General features: G+C 32.2%; 1 protein-coding gene across 1 annotated transcript; it reads left to right on the top strand.

Annotated features, from left to right (window-relative positions):
* Positions 1 to 26,411, top strand: LOC143197883 (calpain-A). The gene is made up of 9 exons (XM_076406668.1): positions 1 to 158; positions 215 to 337; positions 1,790 to 1,977; positions 5,065 to 5,199; positions 5,263 to 5,431; positions 17,572 to 17,741; positions 17,802 to 18,001; positions 25,889 to 26,043; positions 26,115 to 26,411. Exons 1-9 carry the CDS (start codon positions 138 to 140, stop codon positions 26,316 to 26,318), a joined length of 1,365 nt encoding a protein of 454 aa, XP_076262783.1. The 5' UTR covers positions 1 to 137; the 3' UTR covers positions 26,319 to 26,411.
* The last annotated feature ends 421 nt before the right edge of the window (positions 26,412 to 26,832 follow it).

Genomic DNA, 26,832 nt, shown 5'->3' with positions numbered 1-26,832 from the left:
TATATATATATACCATGTTGTGCTGATTTGATAGAATGGAATGTGTAAATCTACATTGAAATCAAGTATTTATATTTATATATCGTAACATAAATATTTTGTTAATTAATGATTAACAAGTGTATGTTTGGCTTAAAATGGATTCAAAAATTTATAAGGTAAATATTGTAACTAGGTAATTTACTGATATATTTAATCTTTTCCAAAATTTTAGTGGCTTAAACAGGATTACGACAAAATCAAAGCAGAATGTTTAAAAAATAAAAAATTGTTCGTCGATCCTGAATTTACGAATTTTATTGAGGAGAATCCTGATTGTGAAGTGAAGAGACCAACGGTAATTATATATTACAGAACATTTAGTTAACCATAATAAGCAAGTGATTGATTATGTGTCATTTAACCTATAAAATTCGTGTAAAATATTTTTTCGAATAAGTCTTTTGATGGAAAAACATAGTAATATTACGGATGATGACTTATGAAAAGTGTGTTTTCCTGTTTTCAAGAGTGTATATGAGCGAAGAACTTTGGTAAGTTAGTAATTCAGGATATCACAACATCATTCAAAATCAAACCATTGGAGTTTTCTATCCTATCAGGAAATTTGCTCAATTGCGGACAAATCATTTAAGAAAAACTTTTTCCAGATTTTTAATTATGTTCTTATTTCCAAGTACATATTCTGTTTTATTATTTTTTTATCTCATCCTTTACAAAGAAATTCCTACATTTCTAGTTTTAAATGTTGTTTAAGATTAATCTTATATATTTCTTTGGTTTCTGTTAAACTATTTAGTTTAATGTTCTCTTAGTTACTTCTATGTTCTCTTTACTATTTCTTCTTTTTTTTGAAGTTTTCTAACGACTATTTATGTTTTACGGTATTATTATTATTCGCTTGTTTCTTCTTACTTTTCGACGCTTTTAAATCTTATATTATTTTTATATTTCTCTACTTTCTCCATCCTTTCCTTGATATATCTCTTTCTCTTTATAAATATTCTTTTGTCCGCCGCTCTCCTATTCTAGCATCTACTTTCTTAATTTAGATATTCTTGAACTATTTTTCCAGTTTTCAATAAATGTTCGTTGTGCCTTAGTATTTAGATTCATTTGATTATTTTAATTAGCATTAAACATATCTATTTCGTGCTTTGTTATGCTTACCTTCACTTAAAACTTGCATGATTTTGTTTTATGTTTATTCTGTATCTACATTTTCCATTTCTTGTCTACAATTTCTCATACTTCTTCCTGTTTTATTTCTTCTGTTTTTGTTTCTGTCTCTAATTCTTGTATTTTTTATTGAGATATTTGTTTAACTTCTTATTTCGTTAGTCGTATTTTATGATGCTTAACAATTTTCAATGACAATGTAGGACTTGTCTGTTATTCTTTCTAATAACTGCTTTGCATTCCTTGTTCAATATCTTTTACTTATTTTGATTGAATAATGATTGATAAATTGATGGTTCTTATTAATTTCGTACTGATATTGCTCTTGAATCATGTTTCCTTCTTTGGGGAAACCGGAACAGATAGTTGTAACAGAGATTGAATAATAACATTCGTCATTATTTAGTTAATTAATTTTAAAAAGAAAACATTTTTATGGATATAACAAATGGTATAACATAATTCATAATAAAAAATTAAATAATGTATTTGTTATTATAATAGTTCTGTATAATTTCACATCTTCTGTACTTTTATTTAAAAATATTTTCTATAAATGGACTTTATTGATGATTTTTGAGATACATCTTTTGTTTTTATTTTATTTTAGGAACTATGTCAAACCCCTCACTTTTTTCGACAACATATATCAAGATTGGATATCCAACAAGGAGAATTAGGAGATTGTTGGATGGTATCAGCTATAATTACATTGTCACAACATCCGAAGTTGCTCGAACGCGTTGTCCCAATAGATCAGCATTACAGTGAAGATTATGCAGGAATTTTCAGATTCAGGTAACTTACTTTCTATTCTATTCTATATTATATAATATATCAGCGTTATATATTGGTGAAAATACGAAGTATTAGTGTAAAAACCTATATATATAACTGTTAAAGCAGTCCGGATTCCATTATTTCTTTTTTTTTATGAACATAACCTTATGGGATCTTTCAATATTTAAATTATTTTCGGAGAAATGATGCGTTTTAGTGATCTAAACCAGCGTAATTTTACTCGAAACTTTAAAATGCCTTTATCTCGAGACTATCTTTTTTGAGACGGTTAACTAGGGGTGTTGGCCTCCGAAAAAATATCGATATATCGGAGAAAAAATATATCGATATATTTCTTTGCAACAAATTTAAAAAATATCGATATTTTAGAAAAAATATATCGATGTTTCTAAAAAAAAAAAAATAAAAATAGTGAAATATTAGCCTAAAAGAATATATATAGTTCTTGTATTGTTATGCAGGATCTGCAGCCGAATGTGTTCATATTTTCATGAAGAAATATACCTTCTCACATGGATGGAACACGCGCGTTGGGAAATAATAGAATGTTGAAATGTTCAATGGCAGTATGCTCTTTTGAGATTTTCTGGTTATAGTTACAAGAGAAAGTATTCCATTAGGATTTCGTCTAGCACCTGTCTTCTCCATCCCCATTGTGGGTAATCTGTCTTTCTTCGCCTGACTCCACCAGACATCCGATAGAATTATTTCTCTTTTTCTTAAAAATATATTATAATTCATTTCCCATAATGTGCCTAACAGGTTGTTTTTAAATATCTAAATCTAATCTGTCTACTTTTATATAGTACATAAATAATACAAGAAAATCTTTAATCATTAATAAAAAACGTATACCCGGTGTGTCGCAATACTCATTCGCAATTAGATGGTTTTGACATTTTTTCACATATCATTTAGAATTATTGATTTATTCAGTATATACACAAGCTAATAGAACGCTCAAAATCCACTTTGAAATCTTTTACTGAAACCTATCAAACTCTTATAGAAATTTATGGTGATGCTGCTTCCAATTGTTGGATTTGATTTCAATGATTTGAAAGTCGTGATTTTGGTGTCTATAACAAAGAACTGCCTGGATGCTAAAGAGGTTCAAAGATAATGAACTGTAAACCTGATTGAACGAAAACCCAGCTCAAAATCTCATTTTAATCTGAATTGTTCCTTTGCAAGGCTAGATAATACTCTTTCAAACTTTGTTAAGGAAATATTTAATCTTTTATACTTTCATTCTGATGTATTCAAATTCTTTGTGTAATATTGAAAAATTTCATTACGACCAATTTATTTATTGTAGCAAGATTTTTCCTTTTCTTTATTACTCTTTGTGAGTCCACAATCCGCCCTATTGGCAATAAGTATTTCTTCTGTCTATATTATATATACATGGCATGTAGAAAATCACTTCATTAAGCAATTTTCTGTATAAAATATTATCTTAATTAATTCTAAAGTTTCTTCTTCTATTCTTATTCTAAAGCTTATTCTTAAGTCTACATATGTCCAGTAATCAGACCAGGTGGTGTTAAACGTTTTAGTCTACGCACTTCACTATCACGTTGCATATTTAGCTGATTAGCGAGTACATTGGGATGCACTGACACTCTTTTGAAATACTTCACACAAACACGTTGAATTACATCGTTATAGGTTCTAGAGGAATATCGCGTTGTATCACTTTATTTGAAATATAGTACGGAGCATCAACAATGGCACGCAACACCTTATTTTGGAACCGTTGAATGATGGATATATTAGATTTGCTTGCGGTACCCCATAGTTGGATTCCATATGTCCAAATGGGCTTGACTATAGACTCATACAGCAACACCTTGTTATCTAATGATAACTTGGATTTGCGCCCAATGAGCCAATACATTTGATATAATTTTAGTCCCAGTTGTTTCCGTTTAGAGAGTATGTGCTTCTTCCAGGTTAGGCGTCGATCTAAATGCATACCAAGATATTTAACATGCTCTGCTTGGGATTGTAGCAAGATCAAAACGAAAAAGATAGGAGTGGAGAATAGAATATGTACATGAATAACAATTTCTCAAAAATTGCGATAAATATGTGACGTCCTCTGTAGTAGAAGCACTGTGCTAAATAATTCAATCCATTCATTCCCAAAAAAGGTACTATTGCACTACCTACTGACTGTACCAATTTCCTTAGTTACAGCTGTGAGACCAGTGCCCAAATTAAAATGAATTAAGGATTACTTATAATCTGAAATTGATTAACAACTAGAAAAATAAAATAACCATAAGTTATTTCCGTCTTTTCCAGCAAATACGTCTATTTAAATATGCTTTATAACTTAAACACTGCTCTTAAAGTTTGCCTCAAATAAAAAATATATACCTCATGTTTCTCGTGTTTTAAGGCGAAATCCTGGATAACTTCGCAAATCCATTTGATTTTCAAAGTCATCGACTTTGAGTACGTAGCTATAGGCACTGGTAATTAATCAAAGAATTTTGTTTTGACAGCGTTGGATGACTAGCTGATTTGAATTTTTAGTGCAGCGGCATATTTGCACCCCATAGGTCCAAATTAGCTTTATCTTCCGACTAACCGGTATAGTTGTTTTATTTTGGTTCTAATGTGTTTTTCTTTTTGTCTAACATGATATTTCCAATTTAGTTTACCGTCAAGATGGATGCCGATTATTATGAAATGAAAAGCTATTACTGAAGCTGAACTGGTTCTTCGGCAACTGTTTATTGCTAACACCAAGAAAATTATGAAAAATGAGATATATGAGAATGTCTAAAAATCAAAGCACTTTATACTTGTCATCTCTAGTTTTTCTAATCTTCTTCATACATTAAAATTATAAGGCAATTATTCTTATAGTCAGCCAATAGTTATTCAAGCGAGCAAATAGAATTAGAATTTCAAGCTATGTAGACTTTACTTATTATATATTATCACATAAATTTGCAAATATGCTAAAATATTCAATTAAATTTTCCTTTAGTTCGAATTACAAATATAATCTGTGACGCCATATTGTAATAACGTATGTTTTCAAGTTTTCATTTTTTTTTATTGGTTTAGATTTTGGCAATACGGTAGATGGGTAGAAGTAGTTATCGACGATCGATTGCTAATAAAGGCCGGTCAGCTAAAATTTGCTAGATCTACTAAACGTTGCGAATATTGGATTGCGTTAGTCGAAAAAGCTTACGCCAAGTGAGTATATATTCAATTATAAAATGAAAAATAAACACATCAATATTTAATAAATATTTAAAGGTTGTATGGGTCATATAAGAAGTTACAAGGTGGTGATCCTGGAGTTGCAATGGAAGATTTGACTGGAGGCATATCTGAGCAGTTCTTCTTAGATCAAGCTCCCAGTAACTTGTTCAATATTCTATATAACTCCAGCATAAGGGAATCGTTGTTAACAGCAAGTATTTATGTGAGTTTATTTCAATAATATAGAATAATACCTGTATATATCTCTACGAGAAAAATGACGAGGACTCATTACTTTACTAGAATCATAATTCTACAAGGTTTGAATACCGAATATATGCACAATGTTTATTTATTAGTAAGGCGTTGTACATATTCTGTTTTATTATTTTTTATCTCATCCTTTACAAAGAAATTCTTACATTTCTAGTTTTAAAAGTCTTTTAAGATTAATCTTATATATTTCTTTGGTTTCTGTTAAACTACTTCCCATTATTTCTCTCTTAGTTCTATGTTCTCTTTACTGTTTCTTCTTTTTTTGGAGTTTTCTAACGACTACTTATGTTTTACGGTTTCCTTATTATTTTGCTTGTTTCTTCTTACTTTTTGACGCTTTTAAATCTTATATTATATTCATATTTCTCTACTTGCTCCATCCTTTCCTTAATTTATCTCTTTCTCTTTATAAATATTCTTTTGTCCGCCGCTCTCCTCTTCTGGCGTCTACTTTCTTAATTTAGATATTCTTGAACTATTTTTCCAGTTTTAAATAAATGTTCTTTGTGCCTTAGTATTTATATTCATTTTATTATCTTAGTCAGCATTAAACATATCTATTTCGTGCTTTGTTATGCTTACCTTCACTTATAACTTATATGATTTTGTTTTATGCTTATTCTGTATCTACATTTTCCATTTCTTGTCTAAAATTTCTCATACTTCTTCCTGTTTTATTTCTTCTCTTATTGTTTCTGTCTCTAATTCTTGTATTCTTTATTGGGATATTTGTTTAACTTCTTATTTCGTTAGTCGTATTTTAGCCACCGTCGTTGAGCCATCATCTGCATTTAAAACAACTGTAATTCTCCGGAAATATATTCGTATAATGTTTAAATAGTTTCCCACAGGATATTTTCTCATTTTTATGCCGAAATTATCGTCATTTGCTTAATTCATATTAGAGATAGAAATCTAGTCCCTAGTTTGAAACCCCTATAACGGCTTAGTAATTTTGAGGCTTAGTGATCGTACAGGTCAGGGAGGATGTTTGATGGTACACTTCTGATGCTCTTCAACCCAAGACTAAGTCATTTTGGCTGTGCGAATGGGCGTTGTCTTATTAAAATTTGGTAGTGTTTGGCAGTAATGTGCTAGTCATAGTAAGAATTTCATCATTGAGAGATATTCATTGGTAGTAATCGGGCCAGTGATTTGAATGAGAGTACCAGCTGAATATCATGATATCGGCTCCCTATACTTCTCAATCGCTGAATCTTGTATTTAAAATGTCGCCTAAATAATGGTAATATTATTAAATTAAATTGAATAACTTGATTCGCATCACTTCCGAAAAGTTGTAGCTGCAATCGTTGTTTATAACAGCTGAAATAACGTGAACATCTGCTAGTAGATACCGTTGATATCCAGAATAGATATGTAATTGAATTTGATCCATTATCAGTATTTTTCTTTTGGTTTCTCTAAATTTATTATTATTTAATGGTTCATGAATTAGTAAACATCAGATCAGTTGGGAATTTTGTATCTTCTTAATGAAATCCATGTACTATAACCCTGAAAGTCTTTAGAGTAAAGATTATTTACCGCACCTAACTGTTAAATTCGATGGTTTTTACCTCTATCTTTAATTAAATGACATTATCTCATTAAGCATTATCGACTTGTTCGGTGTTAACAGATGCTAATCACGTAACACTCAAAATTTAATTTTTGACATTCATTAATTTTATTGTTCGATTTTACGAAATCTGCTGCTGAAGCTCATTAAAGACTTTTGAAAACTCGTGGAGATATTGAACGATTTAAAAGTGGTGATTTGGACATGAGCGGCAAAGAACAATGAATCAAACTTTCAAAGAATTTTCGGTTAGGAGTTGATCAATGCGCTGTTTTCAGACGTTTGTATACGATGGGAAAGATCCACAAATGAGAGAAAACAGTTACCATACGGACTCTCTGAAAGTGATATTTCGTAAACTGACTGGTTATGAAAAGTGGATTTACTATGACAATCCTAAACGTAACAGCCCTAGAGTGCCAACAACAACGGCACCAAAGCGTCGTTCATAAGGTCATAAAGTCTCGCTATGCATATGGTGGGATTAACGTGTAGTATTTATAAGCCGCTAAAAAGGAATGAAATTATTTATTTTATGTTTTCCATTTAGGCAAATTATGTAATTAGTTTCACTTTATCTACATATATTCATTACTTCATGTATATATTGATATAATTTTTATCTTTCATACATATTTTTTCATACCTAAAACATATATTGAAAAACAATAAATTGAATAAAAAACCGGACTTATAATAATTTCTTTGCCTACATTTTATATATAAAAATCGTCTTACTGATGTATTCCACTAATCAATCCTTAAAAGTGTAGCTGTCATATTTATTCCTGTCAATAAATTTATTTATTTCAAGTTATACTTTTATATTATATTCCGGAATTACACCAATACTTACATATTAGAGATAGCTCATATATAAGTTGTTTTCTATCGCTTTCGTTAAAGTACTGCTTTCTATTTTGCCTTATGTCTCACATGAGGACTAAACACTCACCAGTAAATTAGAAATTAAAATTTTCATTTTAACTCTTACAGAAATTAATGTATTTATTACCATTATTAATTAGTTATAGTTTTGTTACGAAACACATCAACTAATGAAACCTGAAACGGCTTAGAAGTTAATACCACAGCTTAATAAAGATGAAACTCTATGGGGGACTCTGGCCTAAAGTTTTGCTGTGCTCAACATCCAGAGGGCGCCATAATGAGCCATTCAAGTAATTTGATTGGTTAATTTAAATCTTCAATATAGGCACATGTAAGAAAAATATTTTACTGTGAAAACATTTGATTGGCTCATTGGTAATGTTTGGCACGTGAGAGCTTTAACGTCATGTTTAATTGACCAATTAAATTTACAAAAAAAAACAATTTTTTTCTGAAATAAATTTACTAAATAAAATTCAATAAATATAAAAATAATATTTAAAAATAAATAAATATAAATATAATCTATAACAATTAATATAAATATATAATGTAAATTTATCTACAAAATATAAATATTATATACATATATATAAAAAAGTAAGCAAAAAACTTTGGTGCATTGCAAATCAAAATGAACTCTTCAGTCTTTTTTCTTTTTCATATTTGTTTAGTGCCATTAATTTAATAGGATCTATCAGAGTTTTGTCTTCTTGTTTTCTTATACTGAAAGCAAATTTTGAGTCTTTCCTCCTTAATATTTTGTTCAGCTGTTTTACTCAAAAGCATATAGCACACCTTGTTAGTACTTTTAATATTTTATCCCAAAGATCATTATGGAATGCACAAGGGTTTTAAATTTACTTTTTTTGACAAAATTTTGTTATATCATCGACGTCGGCAAAATCGCTGAATAAAATAAGACATAGCCCAAAGACCTACTGACAATATAATAAAACAATTTTGTTGGAGTCTGGGGCACGAGATATTGTCTTGTCTCTATAGAATCAGTCTCAATTTGTGGGTATACTGATTTATTCATAATTGTGTGTCAACACTTAATTTCTTTTTCCAAAAGTTTTACTAAATAACCTGAGACTTTATTTGTTCTTATAGGAACATCTGGACTGAAGTTATAGAGTCAAGTAATTTACGGTAAGAATGAGCAGAAAGGGGGATAATGGCTGAATGAATACAAACTTTATCATTACCTTCTGGAGTTTGTTCAAATGTCGATAATAATTGTTTCGAACACCCTGGGTTTGGGCATGGAACGATGGAAATAGGCACTACAAATAAATTAAGACAGTTTAGAAATTAATGGAAACAATTATGAACAGAAAAGTGACTGACTCCTTCAATCTACCTTCTATAACATTTTGATTTTGATTCACTTCCATTTGTACCTATTCTGGGCGCATGGTATTATTTTCGCCATCACTAAATTGTTCATAAGTACTTAATGGAAAGTTTAAATGTATCACAAAAATGTCTGACATGGTAACGATCATAAATCTGTTTCATGTTTAACCCTACCAGTTTAGGATTTTAAATATTTTTTAACCGTTTCTTAAGGACCGCCGGATACTTTTTTAATGAAAAACGATGATGCATTTCCTCACTATCTGTGCATCCGGTCACACAACACATCCCAGAACGAGAATGCATTTCAACTACCGACTTGTATATACTAATAAAATAATAATTATTTTATATAATAATTATTTAATAATATATACGTCATAAAAATCTAACTACACTTTTTTCTATATAAGGCACATTGAAAACGACGTACAAAATAAACAAACCGTAAAAAGAAATGAACCAATCAGATTTCGTCGCGGATCTTAGCATGGCGAATAAAACAAGTAATATGTTAAAGGTAGCGACATCTACATGTTGGACGTCGCGAAACATTTCGCCAAAATTTCCTACAATGACAATAGAAAACAATGACAATTTAATACAATGACTCTAGAATGTCTATGTCTCCAGAACCATATTAATTTCTTAAGAAAAAACGGTTTTTCTTAGATTTTCTGAGTTCACCAGATATTAAATCAATTGATATTCTTAGAGTTAAAAATGCATGGATATTATTATATTGATAATGTGAATCTGAAAAAGCCGCTTGAGAAAATCTAAATATCTTGTTAACAGAGCACACACGACTTTTGTTATTTTCGAACTTTGTTAATATCGTGTTTTTATTTCACAGCTAAATATATATTCCGATAAAACGAACGCGTTAATTTATTGTTCCTACAAATACTGTAAAATGTACATTATATGATCATACTTTTCTTAGTCTTTAAATCATAACTACCATAACTCTTTAATAGTTCCAACAATATGGAAATAACCACAAATAATACAAAATCATAAACAACACTGCTAAACATTAGTAAGATCATTTAGTAATATCTTAAAACATTCACTTTCCGTATTAATGTCGTTTCAAATACAAAACGTAAGGACTTCTGTTGTGTAGCGCTGTCAAATTTACTTGACAACATAAAATTGCACGTCTGTAGTCGATTTGCGTACAACTGAAATGGTGCATAATCTGATGTATTAAAATTGGAACTGGTAGCAGGCAGGATACATACCTCCGCAACATCTTTGGATTTGGTGCATGCGCATATTGGCTCCATTTAATTTTAAAACAAAGAATAATCCGAGTTTGGCGCATGCGTATGTACAGCTTTATTTACTTATTTTTAATCGCGATTGTTAGATTTAATGTCGAATATATCAAGTAGCTAAATAAGTTCAAAAAGTAAATAAAAATGGTAAAATTTTGGAAATAACACATTTTATTTTAAAAAGTATTGAATAAAACGAAATAATAAAAATGTAATTAATATATGTCCAGCTATTCTGTTTTTATAAAACCATCATATTACATATCATTATTTTTCATAAATAAAAATACACAAATATGATAAATAGCTGATGTAATGTTGAACCTATATATAAGGAAAGAAATAAATATTGAACATTTTTCAATTAACCCATTTTATTTACAAAATTATATAATAGGATGAAATAATAAAATTCATTTCTGCATGCCTTTCTATTTTTATAAAAATACTAAGAACGAGGAATTCCAAGAACCGTATAAATAAACACTATCATAATCGTTTAGATTAAACAACCCCAATATATTTAAAACTAAATCAAAAAGCCACCACTATACATGAAAGCAGTAAAATTTTTCTAGAAATCTCCAAATAATATTGCTACTAATCTTGATCTACTAACCCCATTAATTAATTGACTACCTCGAGCTATCTATTAACATATTGTACATTTACTAGCCAAAAATGAATGGGTGATCGTCCTTTAAAGTTGAAAGATATCTCAGTCAATACATGATTATATTTGCCAAACAATAATTTATTTACCTAAACTCTTATATAATAATGCATTGTATTCACATTGAATTTCACATTCTTCGAATTTTACTTTCAACAAATGCTTGCTATATCTTAGCTATAAAATAAAATTTAAATTATTACTAAAATATACAATGTTTAAAATAAATGTGTAATTATTACCAGTTACTACAGTTTTTGCTGCTCTTTTTGATCCACAGACCTCATTAATGACTTGACTACTTCCAACACAACAGGAATCATTTTCCTCTCCGTTCTTGTTATCAATAAATTTTGGTATATGTTGATACCTATTACAGGTCTTTGAAAATAATGTGTTGTTGAAAATAATTTGGCAGCTAAAATTCCCATTATAAACATAGATAAATAGAGATTTAACTTCATAGGAAATTTTGTGTTTGGCAATATGTTTCGCGATGTCCAGTGTAGATGTCGCTACCCTTAACACATTACTTGTTTTATTCGCTATGTTAAGAGCCGCGACGGAATCTGATTGGTTCATTTGGTTTTACGGTTTGTTTATTTTGCTCGCCATTTTCAATGTGCGATGTATAGAGAACAGTGTGATTGGCTTTATATAATGTTTATACATTAAATTATTATTTTATTTTATTACTATATACGAGCCGGTAATTGAAATGCATTTCCGTTCTAGGAAGTGTTGTGTGCCCGGATGCACAGATAGTGAGGAAATGCATCATCGTTTTCCGTTAAAAAAACGATCTTTAAGAAATGAGAAGAAAACGTTAACAGCGATTTGCCACGTCACTAATATAACCAAATTTTTGTTAAATATTTAAAAAAGGTAAATTTAAAACCCTTCAATTGTACATTCCATAATGATCTTTCCGATAAAATATTAAAAGTACTGACCGAGAGTTGGAAGAGATAATTTTGATTTGCAATGCACCAAAGTGTTTTGCTTATGACTTTATATATCTATATAATATTTATATTTTATAGATATATTTCTTTTTATATTACATTTATATTTTGTAGACAAATTTACAGTATAAATTTATATTTGTTGTTATAGATTATATTTATATTTATTTATTTTTGAATATTATATTTATATGTATATTTAATTGAATTCAATTTAATAAATTTATTTAAGAAAAAATAGTTTTTTATTTAAATTTCATTGCTCAATTAAACATGAGGTCAAGGCGCATTACTAATGAGCCAATCAAATATCTTCACAGTAAAATATTTTTCTTACAGGTGCCTATAATGGAGATTTAAATTGACCAATCAAAGTACTTGAATGGCCCATTATGGCGCCAGAGTCCCCTATTCATTTGCATCTCTATTACTCTATGATTATAAATAATTTTTTTTATTACTCTTCGTGAGTCCACAATCTGCCCTATTGACAATAAGTATTTCTTCTGTTTATATTATATATACATGGCATGTAGAAAATCACTTCATTTAGCAATCTTCTGTATAAAATATTATCTTAATTAATTAGTCTTATTCTAATGCTTATTCTAAAGTCTACATATGTCCAGTAATCAGATCAGGTGGTGTTAAACGTTTTAGTCTACGCACTTCACTATCACGTCGCATATTTAGCTGATTAGCGAGTACATTGGGATGCACTGATACTCTTTCGAAGTACTTCACACAAACACGTTGCATTACCCTCGTTATAGGTTCTAGAGGAATATCGCGTTGTATCACTTTATTTGAAATATAGTACGGAGCATCAACAATGGCACGCAACACCTTATTTTGGAACCGTTGAATGATGGATATATTAGATTTGCCAGCGGTACCCCATAGTTGAATTCCATATGCCCAAATGGGCTTGAGTATAGACTCATACAGCAATACCTTGTTATCTAATGATAACTTGGATTTGCGCCCAATGAGCCAATACATTTGATATAATTTTAGTCCCAGTTGTTTCCGTTTAGATAGTATGTGCTTCTTCCAGGTTAGGCGTCGATCTAAATGCATACCAAGATATTTAACATGGTCTGCTTGGGGGAGTTGACGATGATTGATATTCACTGGTGGACATGTTCTTCTACGCAGGGTAAACGTTATATGCGTGGATTTTGATTCATTGGCTTTAATGCGCCATGTCTTCAACCATAATTGTATTTGCTCCAGGTGGGTTTGTAGGTTTATTGATGCTGTGACTGGATCTTCATGGGATGCTAAGATTGCTGTATCGTCTGCATATGTTGCCACAGTAGTTATTTTTGTGGTGGGTAGATCAGCCGTATACAGAAGATACAGTATTGGACCCAGTACACTACCTTGCGGAACTCCTGAATATATGGGATTTAATTCAGTATGTTCATCGCCTTGATTTACAATAAAATATCTGTCAGTGAGATACGATTTTAGTAGCTGATAGTCTGGATGAGGGAGAAGTTTCTTTAGTTTAACCTGCAAGCCCGTATGCCATACTTTGTCAAAAGCCTGAGATATGTCCAGGAAAGCAGCCGAACAATATCTTTTGGCATTTAGGTCAGCGTTTATTTGGTTTACAAGTATATGCACTTGTTCTATAATCCCATGCTTATTGCGAAAGCCAAACTGATATTCTGGAATAATTTTTCTTTTTTCTATTATATAGTTTAGTTTTTTTATGTATAATTTCTCGAAAACTTTCGAGATTATTGGTAATAAACTTATAGGTCGGTAGGAGGTCACATCTTCTGGTATTTTTCCTGGTTTAAGTATCATTAATATTTTAGCTACTTTCCAGATACTAGGGAAGTAATTGATTCGTAGCATAGCATTAAATATAAACGTTAATAGTTTTATGACCTTTTCTGATAGTTCTTTTAAAATTTTGCCTGTAATTAAGTCATAACCAGGAGCTTTTTTAATATTAATCTCTCTCATTATTCTATGTTTCACTTTTTTGACCGTTATTTTCTCGTGCGGTAAATCCATTTGAAATGGCGAATCTAGAAAGCTAGTAATTTTATTTTCGTCATCTTTATGTAGCTGAGACTGGAAAGGTTTAAAAACATTTTTTAAGTGTTTTGAGAAAATGTCGGCCTTCTCTTTATTGCTTCTCGCCCAATTATTTTCGCTTGTTTTAATAGGTGGGTTATGCTGCTGGGATCTCCCAAGCTTCTTTGTTACTTTCCACAACGAATAGTCTGTAGCCTCAGTTGATGTCAAGTTTTCTAGGTATTCTTGAATGCCTTGGTTTTGTTCAATTTGGATTAGATCTCTCAGCTCTTTTATGGCCCTATTAAATTTTCTTTTATTCTCTTTAGTATTATGCTGTTGCCAATTTCGTCGTAACTTTCTTTTTTCTGCTATCTTTTTCTGTATTGTACATGATATATGTGTATTTTTTCTTGGAAATGTTTCACTGTTGGGAGTCGCGGAATATGCTGCCTCCTGTATATTTTTTGTAAGATTTATTGCTGCTATTTCTATATCCATTTCAGTGTGTAACAGTAAGTTTAGAGAGATATTTTGGTCTAAGTTTTCTCTAAATGAGGGCCAGTTAGTTCTATTATTGCACAGAGAAGGGGGTTTATCTTTGATGGTAATTTTTGAAGAAATTGTTACTATTATTGGTGAATGATCAGACGACAGGTCGAAACATGATTCTGCCTGACACTTTTTTGGATCAATATTTTTTGTAATACAGAAATCTATTGTATCTGGTTTTTATTTCTGTCTGAAGGCCAATATGTTGGTTCACCAGTGGAGATATGTTGTAAGTTATCTATCCTTATGGCTTTGAGCAATTCTTTACCTTTTGAGGTTATTATTATTGAACCCCACATTAAATGTTTTGCATTATAATCTCCTCCTGCTATAAATTTATTACCTAGCGTACTGAAGAATTCTTGAAATTGTTCTGCCTTGTTGTTATGTTTGGGTGGGCAATAAATCGCAGAAATTGTTAATGGTCCATGGGCTTCCTCTATGGTTATACTGGTGGCTTGCAGGTAGTCTTTGCGGAATTTTTCTTTTTCGAAATGCTTTATATCATCTCGAATTATTATGGCTCTACCTCCATGTGCTTTATCATCAGGGTGATTTGTATGATAAAGCTTATATTTAGGAATTTTCAAATAATGTTTGTCCGTAAAGTGTGTTTCGGAAACCATCATAACGTCAATATTATGTTCAATTACGAACATTTTTAGTTCCCTGGCGTGTTGTTGGAGCCCATTGGCATTCCAGACGGCGATTTTGTAGCTATTGGTTTCAGGCATTAGGCAAGTTTGCTTACGACGGTTGTGAGTAGACCAAGCATCGTACTCATTTGATCCATAAGTTTGGCCATCATATTTTCTAATCTTGAGATGTTGCTAGTTTCAGTAGGTTGAGATGTCGTCTCTCGTTTTTGTGCTGAACCATTTTCAACTATTTGGGCATAAGTTATGTCTGGTTGACTTGTTCTGGTTGGTAGTGGTAGAATGGTAGTAGTGGATTGTTTTTGTTGATGCCTTTTTTCCCTTAAGGCAGGATAGAGTTTCTGCTGTAGATGCTTGTGGACTGCGCAACCCTTGTAGTTCGCTGGATGATTTCCGTTACAGTTTACACATTTCACTTTTTCATCGCGAACTTTACGAGTACAATCTCCTGTTTTATGTTCTCCTGCACATTTTACGCATCTACATGATTTGCGACAGTAAGTCTTTGTGTGCCCGTGCGCTTGACACCTTGTGCATTGTGGTATAATTATTTTTATATGTGGTGGTTCGCATTTAATAATATTATTTTCCAATTTGGTGATTTCATACACCGCCTTATTATTTCTATTAGGTTTTATATCTATATAAAACATAGGCAGAGGTTTTTTTGTCGTGTGATGTCGTATATTGTGAATGTTTACGACCTCGTGACCATTTTCAGCTAGTGCTTCCTTGATGGTGTTAAAGTCCGTCCCGTGATGTAATCCTTTTAACACAAATTTGAATGTTCTCTCGGATTTTGGCCTGAATGTATGGTATTGGGTGTTTCATTCATCTAATTCTTTTACAAGAACTTTAAAGTGATCCGCTTCGAACAATTGTATTTTAATAGTTTCATAGCTCACTGTTTTAATTGTGTAGTTCGTAGTAATGGTTTTCAATAGATCATGGATGTTTTTTATTATTCCTACCTTATAGACTGTTATTGGTGGTGGTTTGGGAACAACTTTTTCAAGGCTTGGTTGTATGTTCTCTTCAATTTCTTCCGTCAGGTTGCTAAAACTGTTTTTTGTCTCTATCGGTTTCTGTAACCAATAGTCACTGATTCTTGTTTGTTTCCTCGCGATATCTTCTTCTGGACTTCTCAATCGTTTTTTGTTAAGGACTGTAGTCCATTCTGATGGTGGAGTTTGCGTTATTGCTGTTTGTTCTAATCTTATATCAAAGTCTGCAGGTGATTTGTTTGAATCGCTATGGTTTGCCATTTTTAGATTTTTAATATTTTATTTAATTTACTTCCAGAGTATAAAAAAATTAAATAAATACATTGTTTATTTCACGCACTTCATTTTTCACTTACGTTATTTTAGCACAAGTTTTTGACCAAAAATGCTATAAATGAATTTCAAAAGGACTGTTGTAAAATAAGATGAAATAATTTTAAAACACTAATAAAAATGAGATGCAGTCCTTTTGTCTGGTTACGTAAACACGTATTCACTACACTTTAGGTCCACTGAGAGACGGATAGCCGCATCTGTTATGCGTTTTTAACACTTACTTAAATAACCGTAATAAAATACTGGTTTATTTTTTAAAGAAAGGTATCTTTTTATAGCTTGGACCGTATTGAAAATACGTCTTCACCCTACGAAGGTTGGAACTGAACTGATAAATAAAATTGAAGCTGTTTAGATTGTAACTTTTAAAAATTTAACCTTACATTCTGAACTTACCCTTGTTCTTCCGTATTTTAAAACCAATGTATGTTAGACCACCAAGATCAACACAACAATTTAATTATTATCACCTATATTTATCACCCATCACATATATCAATTATTATAATATTATGTCACCGATCTGACAGCTATTCTTGGTTGTTTGATATTAGCGTATTTCGTTTTATTGGAATCTACTTATTTAGTACCGGTATAAGCTTCAATCGTGGCAAATTTCAATACTATGGATTTCCCCGTTTTCCTAAATAAGGGACGCAAAATGTTTACTAAACGGATTAATATATGGATATACATAAACACCTAATTTTTACGGTCTCAATATTATTTTCATATTCTTATTATTAAAGGGAGATGGCAAAGAAGAAATTACCAAATTGGGTCTGGTTAAGAGCCACGCTTACAGCATTACCAAGGTACACGTGGTGGAACACACAAGTCTTCCAAAGAAGGCTCAACTTCTGCGAATAAAAAATCCTTGGGCTGATGATATGGAATGGAAAGGACCTTGGAGCGACGGGTATGTTGTTTTTGCAGTTTTCGATTAGTAATCGGTGTCAGTAATGATTATATGCCTTAGATCACCACAATGGAACGCAATATCATCTTCTGAAAGGCAGGAACTAGGTCTAGTATTTGAGAATGACGGTGAATTTTGGATCAGTTTCAAAGACTTCCAGGAACAATTCTCTACAGCAAATATTTGTCATATAACGTTGGAATCGTTATCATTATTCGAACATGGATGCAACGCTAAGTGGGATATAACTAAAATTGCAGGTATGTTAAATAATTAATGTAATTAATTACATAGGTCTGCAAAATAAATTCTAAAAGCTGTTTAGGTCTTGTGACGTAACCTTTATATATTTGTGTATGCTGAATTACAATAAATCACCTTAAAATAAAAGAGAGTAGAGTTGAACTATATTATTTCATTTAAAACCAATAACAATATATACTTTTTCATATAATATACGAAGGTGGTTCAAATATGATCGAGACAAATATTCTGACACGTTTACTTACTACTGAATTTTTTTCTAATTTACAGTTTTTCTAGGTATTTCCCCTCACTAGTTACGCATTTTGTCCATCTTTCCGGAAGTTTTTTGATGCCGGTATCGAAGAACTCCTCTACCTTGTCGCCAGTGTTGAATCTTTAACCTCCGAGAGCTTCTTTCAGTGGTCCAAAAATGTGGTAATCGCAGGGTGATAAATTCGGATTGTATGGGGAGTGTTCCATTACCTCCCACCCTAATTCCGATGTTGTATCGAGCTTGAGACGCGCGCGTTATCCTGGAGAAGAATAGCACTTCGTGCTGGAATGCTCCTCCGTTTCGAGCGATAAGCGGGTTTCACGAGTATTTTCAAAAGGTTAGAGTAGTATGCAGCATTAATGGTGGGTGCGCAAGAAATCGACGTATAACACGCCCCGCCGTTCCCACAACATCGTACACAGAATCTTACCCGCGGACCTGGTTGTCTTCGTTTTGACTAGCGCCCTTTCTTTCTTCTCCCTCCACTCTTTGACGATATCTTGCTTTCGGGAGTGTAATAGTGTACCCATGTCTCGTCTGTAGTGAAAATTCGCGTTAAAAAAACCGTCCCCCTACCGTATCGCGTCAGCAAGCAGCGACAAATTTTCAACCGCGTAAATTTTTGCTCGAAGCTCAAAAGTTTAGTAACCCATCGCGCCGTTATTTTGCGATATTGAAGGTGTTCGTGGATGATAGATTCCACACTACCAATACTGATACCGAGTTCAGCCGAAATGTCTCCAATATTCATCCTACGGTCCTCCAAAATGAGTTGTTCTACGCGGCGAATGTTATCTGGTGTGATGCTGGTTCGCGGTGGACGATCATGCAGCTCATTCTCGACGGTTTCGCGGCAATCCTTGAATGCTTTCGCTCATTTAAACACGGTAGCCCTACTCAGGCACTCACCACCGTACCGATTTCGCAAAGGCAGAAAAATTTCCGTCTATTTAACGCCTTCCCACATTAAATACGAATGAAAATACGTTGCGCTACGGCGGTCGGCACTTGACACTCATGGTCATAGCACGCGCGTGAAACATGCGCTCTCGACGAAAACTATACCACATTCTTCGTAAGGGTATCACAGCGTTTTTCTCCATCCTACTTGAACCACCCTAGTACGTTCATTAGCACACACTAAAACCTTTTATTTTTCCCAGTGAGGCTGGAAGGTCTCTCTGAAGCATACAACAGTAGTCTGATATCATTGATACGCCCTATTTTCTTTGATATCTTTCCTACGACTCTTTAATGTACTGATGAAATCGTTCATCTTGATTATCACTTACATCTGTTTGTTTTAAATTTATTTATTACATTGTTACAAGTCTTTACAATAACTTATATCTAGGTATGTACCTAGAAGAACCCATCGGATCTACCCTTAGTCTGTAGTGTAATAATGTTTATGTGTTAACATTGCTGTTTTTCTATTAAATGCATTAAATAGGAAATGGTTTAATTATTTTGACTCTGTGTCCTGTTCAGGTGTCATCCGACAGTTGTTTCGATATTGACATGATAATAGAGTCTGTCCCCATGTCTTCTAACAATTATCCTAATTTCCTGAGATACAGTCGGTATCTGAAGGTCTCGGTGAAAGTAATCGGTCCTGTAGTAATTCGGTGCGCCCAAAATACTTCTCAGGACTTTCTTTTGTAAATCTTGTATAGCATTTATATAGATGTATTGTGATTTTGAATTCTTTTCTTTTCTTTTTTACATAGTCCTTCCAGCGAAGATTTGCATCAAGATTCATTCCGAGATACTCAGCGTTATTGCTGATGATAGTATTATTTACTATTGGTGCTTGTGTGGTCTGATTATTCCTGAACTGCACATGCGCAGAATTACTTAATTTTTATTTAATTTTGTAAGTTTAGGTCCAATTATATTAGTCACTTGTCTGTTGAATGAATGAATGAATGGATAAAATGTGTTTTTAGACTCATGTGCATTGCAGTACTTTTGACGATTTGTATATAATTAAAATCGTTATAATTGCCTACAAATTTCTCTCACCCTTGTTTTTGAAGACACCGTTACGGTCGTGATGTAATAGATCAGTTATATAATCTCATATCTGTGTATCTAATCTCTTCTAGAAACTTTGAAACTATAAATTTGAATCAATTTGGGAAGAGATTTTACAAATTGACTCTTCAATTACAACTTGATGCTGTGGTAAATGAACTTTATATAGAGGTATTAATGTTTCTTGAAGGACGTCCTTTTCATTAACTCTAAGCTCCCTCGACGGCCAACTCTTTTTGGTCTACTGATTTGCTCGTTATATGTTATCTCACCAAAAAGTAAGAATTAGTAAACCCAGCTTGTTATCCGAGCCATATGCACAAAATTTTAATATTACCGCATACCTGCCAACCATGGTCTTCATATTGTAATTTGCTAAGAACAAATTCCAAGTTCTTGTAGGTTTCCTTGAGGTGTACTGAATTACATACAGGAATAGAAGCATAAAAACCGCCGTTGTGAATGAGAAGTACTTTGAGGCTTTTTATGAACTTATGAAAGATATTATGATGCTGCCACGTCATAATCCTAACGTCTTGAAATTTTTTCCATATTATTTTCGTTTTGAGCATACTAGATATACATAGAAATTAGTTGGAAATATACAAAAGGCTTACTTCTTGGAGACCTACTTATTTCAATATTTGCTGTTTCGACAAAAACATTACACAACAAATTTTAAACTTTCGAATTTATTTCAATGAGCACCATATGGGTCCACTTTTTCTATGTCATCTCAGTTCCTAGATAATAAACCAAGTGTTATAGCACGATTTGATATGAGTATTTTTAGTGTATTTGACCTAGTTTGTCATGCATTTGAGATGAAAAGGTATCCAATAGCGAATTGTTGGAGTCTCCCATTTTCCTTCGCAACACATAACCCGTAAAACTTTAAAAGATGTGATGATTGAAAATGCAATTTTAATAATATGTTTTACATTATTTTATGGTAGCAGTTCAACATTACTTTATTTTTTCGCAGAATTAAGTGGATTATTTTACCCAAGAATGCTTTACGCCGATTGTTTTTAGTATCTTAAAGGATAGATATGAAAGACTGATATTCGAATAGGTTTTCAATATTTAAATGTTTCTTGTTTGGCCAAATTTTCATTAAATGGTGAACTCTCTTTCCACTAGAGTTTATTTATAATGACATATCGACACAAATACTATATCATTTAAAAATTTTATTGCTTCTTTTTATTTCATTTTTATTGTAATTTCAATTGCTTTAAACGAAATTTGTAATTTATGGAACTATTCATTAGCTCAATCATGTTATTGGCGAACAAATGGCATTTTTAAAAATATATTTCATATAACAACCATTCGAGTGTATGTATATAATATTGAGGTATTCAGGACTTACCTTGGTTTCTTCCATCGTGATTGAAATAAACTAGATAACATTGTTTACCTAAGTCAGAAATTGGCGAAAGTGTGTATATTTTGATTTCGGTGATGTAACAAAATAAATCAATACTATTTACGTACATCAGATATTTTTATGATTTGATAATAAAATAATGCAGGCCTATGTTTTCTTTGAAATATAATATTTTATTTATAACTTACAGAAACATTACTAACAATAAAAGTGTATGAGTAAAAAACTCAGCGTTAATGTCTGATTCGAACGCGATTAAGTATGATCCATAAACTGCGGCTTGCATTAATTTAATCTGCTTATATACGTAATATAACAGGTCAATTGAAAAGTCCCCGGCCTGATACATAGAAGGCGCTACTAGAATTAAATCCATATGTTTTTTAGCTAGTCCTCACCCTCAAAAGATAAGTCGGATCATTAGTTTGTGGATTATAGTATTTTGAGTGAAGCAACTTTTTTTGTTGAGAAAAAATGGATAAGAAGGAATTTCGCCTGTTGATTAATCTTGCTATTTGAAGGGAAAAAATACAGATGAAGCAAAAAATTGGTTTGATGCCGAATTTTCGGACACTGCCCCAGGAAAATCAACCATCAAGGATTGGTATGCTAAGTTTAGACGCGGTGAAATGAGCACCCAAGACGATGAACGCGGTGGACGTCTAAAAGATATAACTGACGGAAACGCTAAAAAAATCCACAAAATGATTTTGAATGGCCGTAAATTGAAATTGAATGAAATAGCAGACACTTTTATGAATATTTGGGTATGGGAAAATTCTGTGTAAAGAGGGTGCCGCGCGAGCTCACTTTGAGTAAAAACAACGACGAGTTGATGATTCGAAGCAGTGTTTGAAGATGATCTACCTTATTAACACCGAGTTTTTGCGTGTGACATATGTGAAAATGGATGAAACATGGCTCCACCATTTCACTCCGAAGTCCAGTCGATAGTCATCCCAGTGGACTGCACACGATGAACCCGCTCCAAAGCGTGTAAAAACGCAACAGTCAGCGGGTAAGGTTATGGCCTCTGTATTTTGGGATGTGCATGCAATAATTTGCATTGACTAACTTAAATAAGGAAGGACCATCAATAGCGACTATTACATAGCTATTGAACCGTTTGAAGAACGAAATGGCCGAAAAATGGCCGCTTTTTTAAAAAAAATGTGCTGCTTCACCAAGACAATGCACCGTGTCACAAGTCAGCAAAAATCTATGAATTGGGCTTCAAATTGTTTCATCATCCATGGTATTCTCCATGTGTGGCCCCCAGCGACTAGGTCCTGTTCTCGGATATCAAAAAAATGCTCGCTGGGAAGAAATTTTAGTCGAATGAAAAGGTGATCGCCGAAACTGAGGCCTATTTTGAAACAAAGGACAAATCGTACTACAAAAATGGTATCAAAAAGTGTGTATCGCCCTTGACTAATTTTGCCAAAAAATGTGATTTACTATGGTAGGCCGGGGACTTTTCAATTGACGTGTTATGTTATTTCATCATTTCTAAAATGTATGCGTAGTATCTGGTGAGGTTTAGTAATGTTTTTTTGTAAATTTTAATTATACTTCTACAGAGATGGCCCGGCGAATTTCGCATCATCTACATCTATCTTGCAAATTTGCCGCATCTATAGAAATACCTATTTCGCCTATTGTCGATCAATTAAATCTCCGATACTCACTGGCAGGTGTTTTGTTAGGTCTGATAACGATATTCAGTGAGATGACCACTGATCCAATTTAATCCTGAACATTTTGTGACCAAATCGTTCTTATGATGAAACGTTTGTAGTTCTTGCACCATAGTTAGCTTCAGTGATAGATTGTCAGCACAACGCCTATCAATATTTAAATCAGAATTTCCCATAAAATTCATTTGTAAGAATTCTAAGAAGAACGATTAAACTAAATAATTAAAATTAAATAATTGCAGATACGCATCTGCAATTATTTAATATTTGTTATTATTATCAATTATTATTTATCAATTATTTGATATTTTTGACACTATTCTTGCTAAATATTTACAGGACAGCAACTATAATACGATTTTAAATTACAATTACCATATATTGACATATATAGATATTTCACAATGGACTCTCATGTCATCAAATGTACGTATTCCACGTTCATTTTGCATTGAGGCGAAATATTAAGAACGTAATTATATCACTCAATGGATGCCTGATTCCTCAAGCAGAATCAGCTAAATACCTTGGAATCCATCTTGACGGTAGATTAAATTGGAAGCATCACGTTAGACAAAAAGCAAACAACATTAGAACCAAAATAAAACAACTACACTGGTGAGTCGGAAGATACTCTCAACTTGACCTAAAATCAAAGAGGTTCATCTATAATACAATTATAAAGCCAATTTGGACCTATGTGGTGCAAATATGGGGTTGCACTAAAAATTCAAATCAACTAGTCATACAACGCTGTCAAAACAAGTTTCTTCGATTGACTACCAATGCCTATCGCTATGTAACCAACGAAGAACTGCACGATGACCTGAAAATCAAATGGATTTGCGAAGTTATCCAAGATTTCGCCTTGAAACACGAAAGAAGATTACTAAGTCATACTAACGTGGAAGCAATACAACTGCTAGACAGCGCGCAGGATGTCAGAAGATTGAAACGAACAAAACCATAGGAACTTAGATAAAGTGTATAGATTTAGTATAAACTATAGATATAAGTTAATAATTAGTAAATAATTATATTTTTACAATTGAGGAATACATACTGATGTATTTTCTCGCACTCGTCTTGCTTGTTAATTAAGCCAAGTACATAGGAAAATTAGTAATACATTAATTGTAAATTAAGATTGTACTAAGCGTATCTAATAAAGATGTTATATAAAAAAAGTACGTATATATCAAAAAATATCTACATTTCTATGAAATATAAATTGTGGAAAAGTATTAAACGGTCAGTGCAGAAAAATCTTCAATGTTTCATACATTATATATTCTAATCGGGGATCGATAATAGTGCCCGATAGGCATAGGAAAATAAAAATTATTTTCTTATATTATTGCTACGCTATTTGGTCTAGCTTTTCTGGTCTTTAATGTCTTTTTTTGTATTTAATTTTTCTCAACAAATAGTTCACAATATTGTTCGTCATAACATCAAATAGATTGTGTAATAGATTAATCATCAATCAACAACCGTCGCTCAAAGAGAATGTATACCACCAATACGCTGCTATTGATACTGACAGACTTTGACTGAGCTGTTTTACTGATGAAGACGCAATTGTTCTGACCTAGCATAGCGTTAATTTGATTTTCTTTTAGTTCCCTTTCTATAATCTTGGTTCATGCCTCATTTGACATTTTCTACAGACGTGCTACTTAATTATTCACTAACTTCTCAACTTAAATACGAGGGTCACTATTTATATTTCGGAAATAGGAAGGGAAACAAATATTTAAACTGCGAATACATTTTAACTGTTTTTCAAAGTACTCGCCACGATGATCGATACACTTTTGCATACGCTTAAACTAATTTTCAAAGCATTTATTCCATTCCGAATGAGGTAATAGCATTTCTGGTAAGTGAGTGTTTAAAATTAAGGTCTCGTTCATATTACAATAGAATTGATTTGACACATCTTTCTGATAACCTGAAATAGTTTTCAACTAACATAGAAGTTTAATAAAATAATACATAAAAACATACATAATATATCATAATATTTTTATTACCAAACAGTACAAATATTAAATAAATTAAATCAGTTAAATATGAAATCACTAAACATATTTTTTTATATATTTTAAAGTCTCCTATTATCACCTATGGGGTTTATCTGGACTGGACCTACAGTTTAAAGTGGGCTTCGAACCACGGTCCTCAGCATTACGCCCACCGACTGGCGAGTGGCCAACTTTAGAAATCATCCCAGAAGACATTCGGTCTTACCCAGTCTGGTTACTGGCGTGACTGAGATCATTTTCCTTGTCAAATTTTACACTCTTGTATTGGACAATCACAAATTTTAAATAATCACGAACATAAATCTACGACCATGTCCCAGCAGGATTCGAACCCGCGGCTATCGCAAGAGTAGGAGGACCGTCCTATCGCCTTTACCACTGCGCCACCACGCCGGCGATAAACATATTAAATGTAACATTTTGCAAATTCGTAATACATTTTTTATTTACAGACTCGTTCAAAAATAAAAAGAAATTTGTGGTAACCTTGTCACAACCTGACGAAGACGATACCGAAAACAAATGTAGTTTAATTGTCGCTCTGATACAGAAATCCTTGGGGCGAAATAGATTAAGATTTGATCAAATTGCAATTTATATATACGATGTAAGTGTTGTTGAATACTCAAAGAATCTTTAAATTAAATTCTCTGTTTCACAAATATGATTGTTTTACAGATAGACAACAACGATCTCATACGGCCTGATCCATCCATCAACAGTCGTGACGTAGTACAAAGGCATAAATTACCTCCAGGGCGATATGCCGTTGAACCTCGTAGCAATGGAACCGGAAATTACCTGCTGCACATATATACTGAGCAAAAACATGACGTTCAGGCAATAAAAAAGAAGGAAGCTAACGTCAATTGTTGTTTTTAATAAGTATTAATTTATTTAATTTCTACACCGTTCTACTTTTATATTTCTTTCTGTTTGATTTATTTTTACAACACTAAATAAATAAGAAGCTACTTCGTTTTTTTTATTACGTACGTGTTGAGAACATATATTGCATTAATAAATATGCGCATTTCTCTCTACCTTGTGCAAATTAATCTGACAAGTCGAAGTTAATGAAAAATATTTATTACAACTAGTTATCAAAAATTCGGCAATAATTGATTAAGATAACCATGTTTGACACATGACAGAATAAAAAGAACCATATGTGTGTATGTTAAAACTAGCGTTGGGAACTATCGGCTGAAAATAACTATCGACTATTAATTGACTGCTTTTTACTATCGACTGTTTCAGTTACTAATTTTCGACTGATTTGACTACTTTTTACCAGTGACTGTTTTCAGTCGCTGTTTTCGGTCCGACTGAATTTGTTACTATTTACTATCGACTGTTTCAATCGTGTAATTTTAGGTACTATTTTTGGTTCTAC

Source organism: Rhynchophorus ferrugineus, unplaced genomic scaffold, assembly GCF_030347505.1.
Source record: "Rhynchophorus ferrugineus isolate W39M unplaced genomic scaffold, kcgeb_rfMv2 rfM6, whole genome shotgun sequence".
Lineage (NCBI taxonomy): Eukaryota > Metazoa > Arthropoda > Insecta > Coleoptera > Curculionidae > Rhynchophorus > Rhynchophorus ferrugineus.
This window is presented reverse-complemented; position numbering and strand designations above follow the sequence as displayed.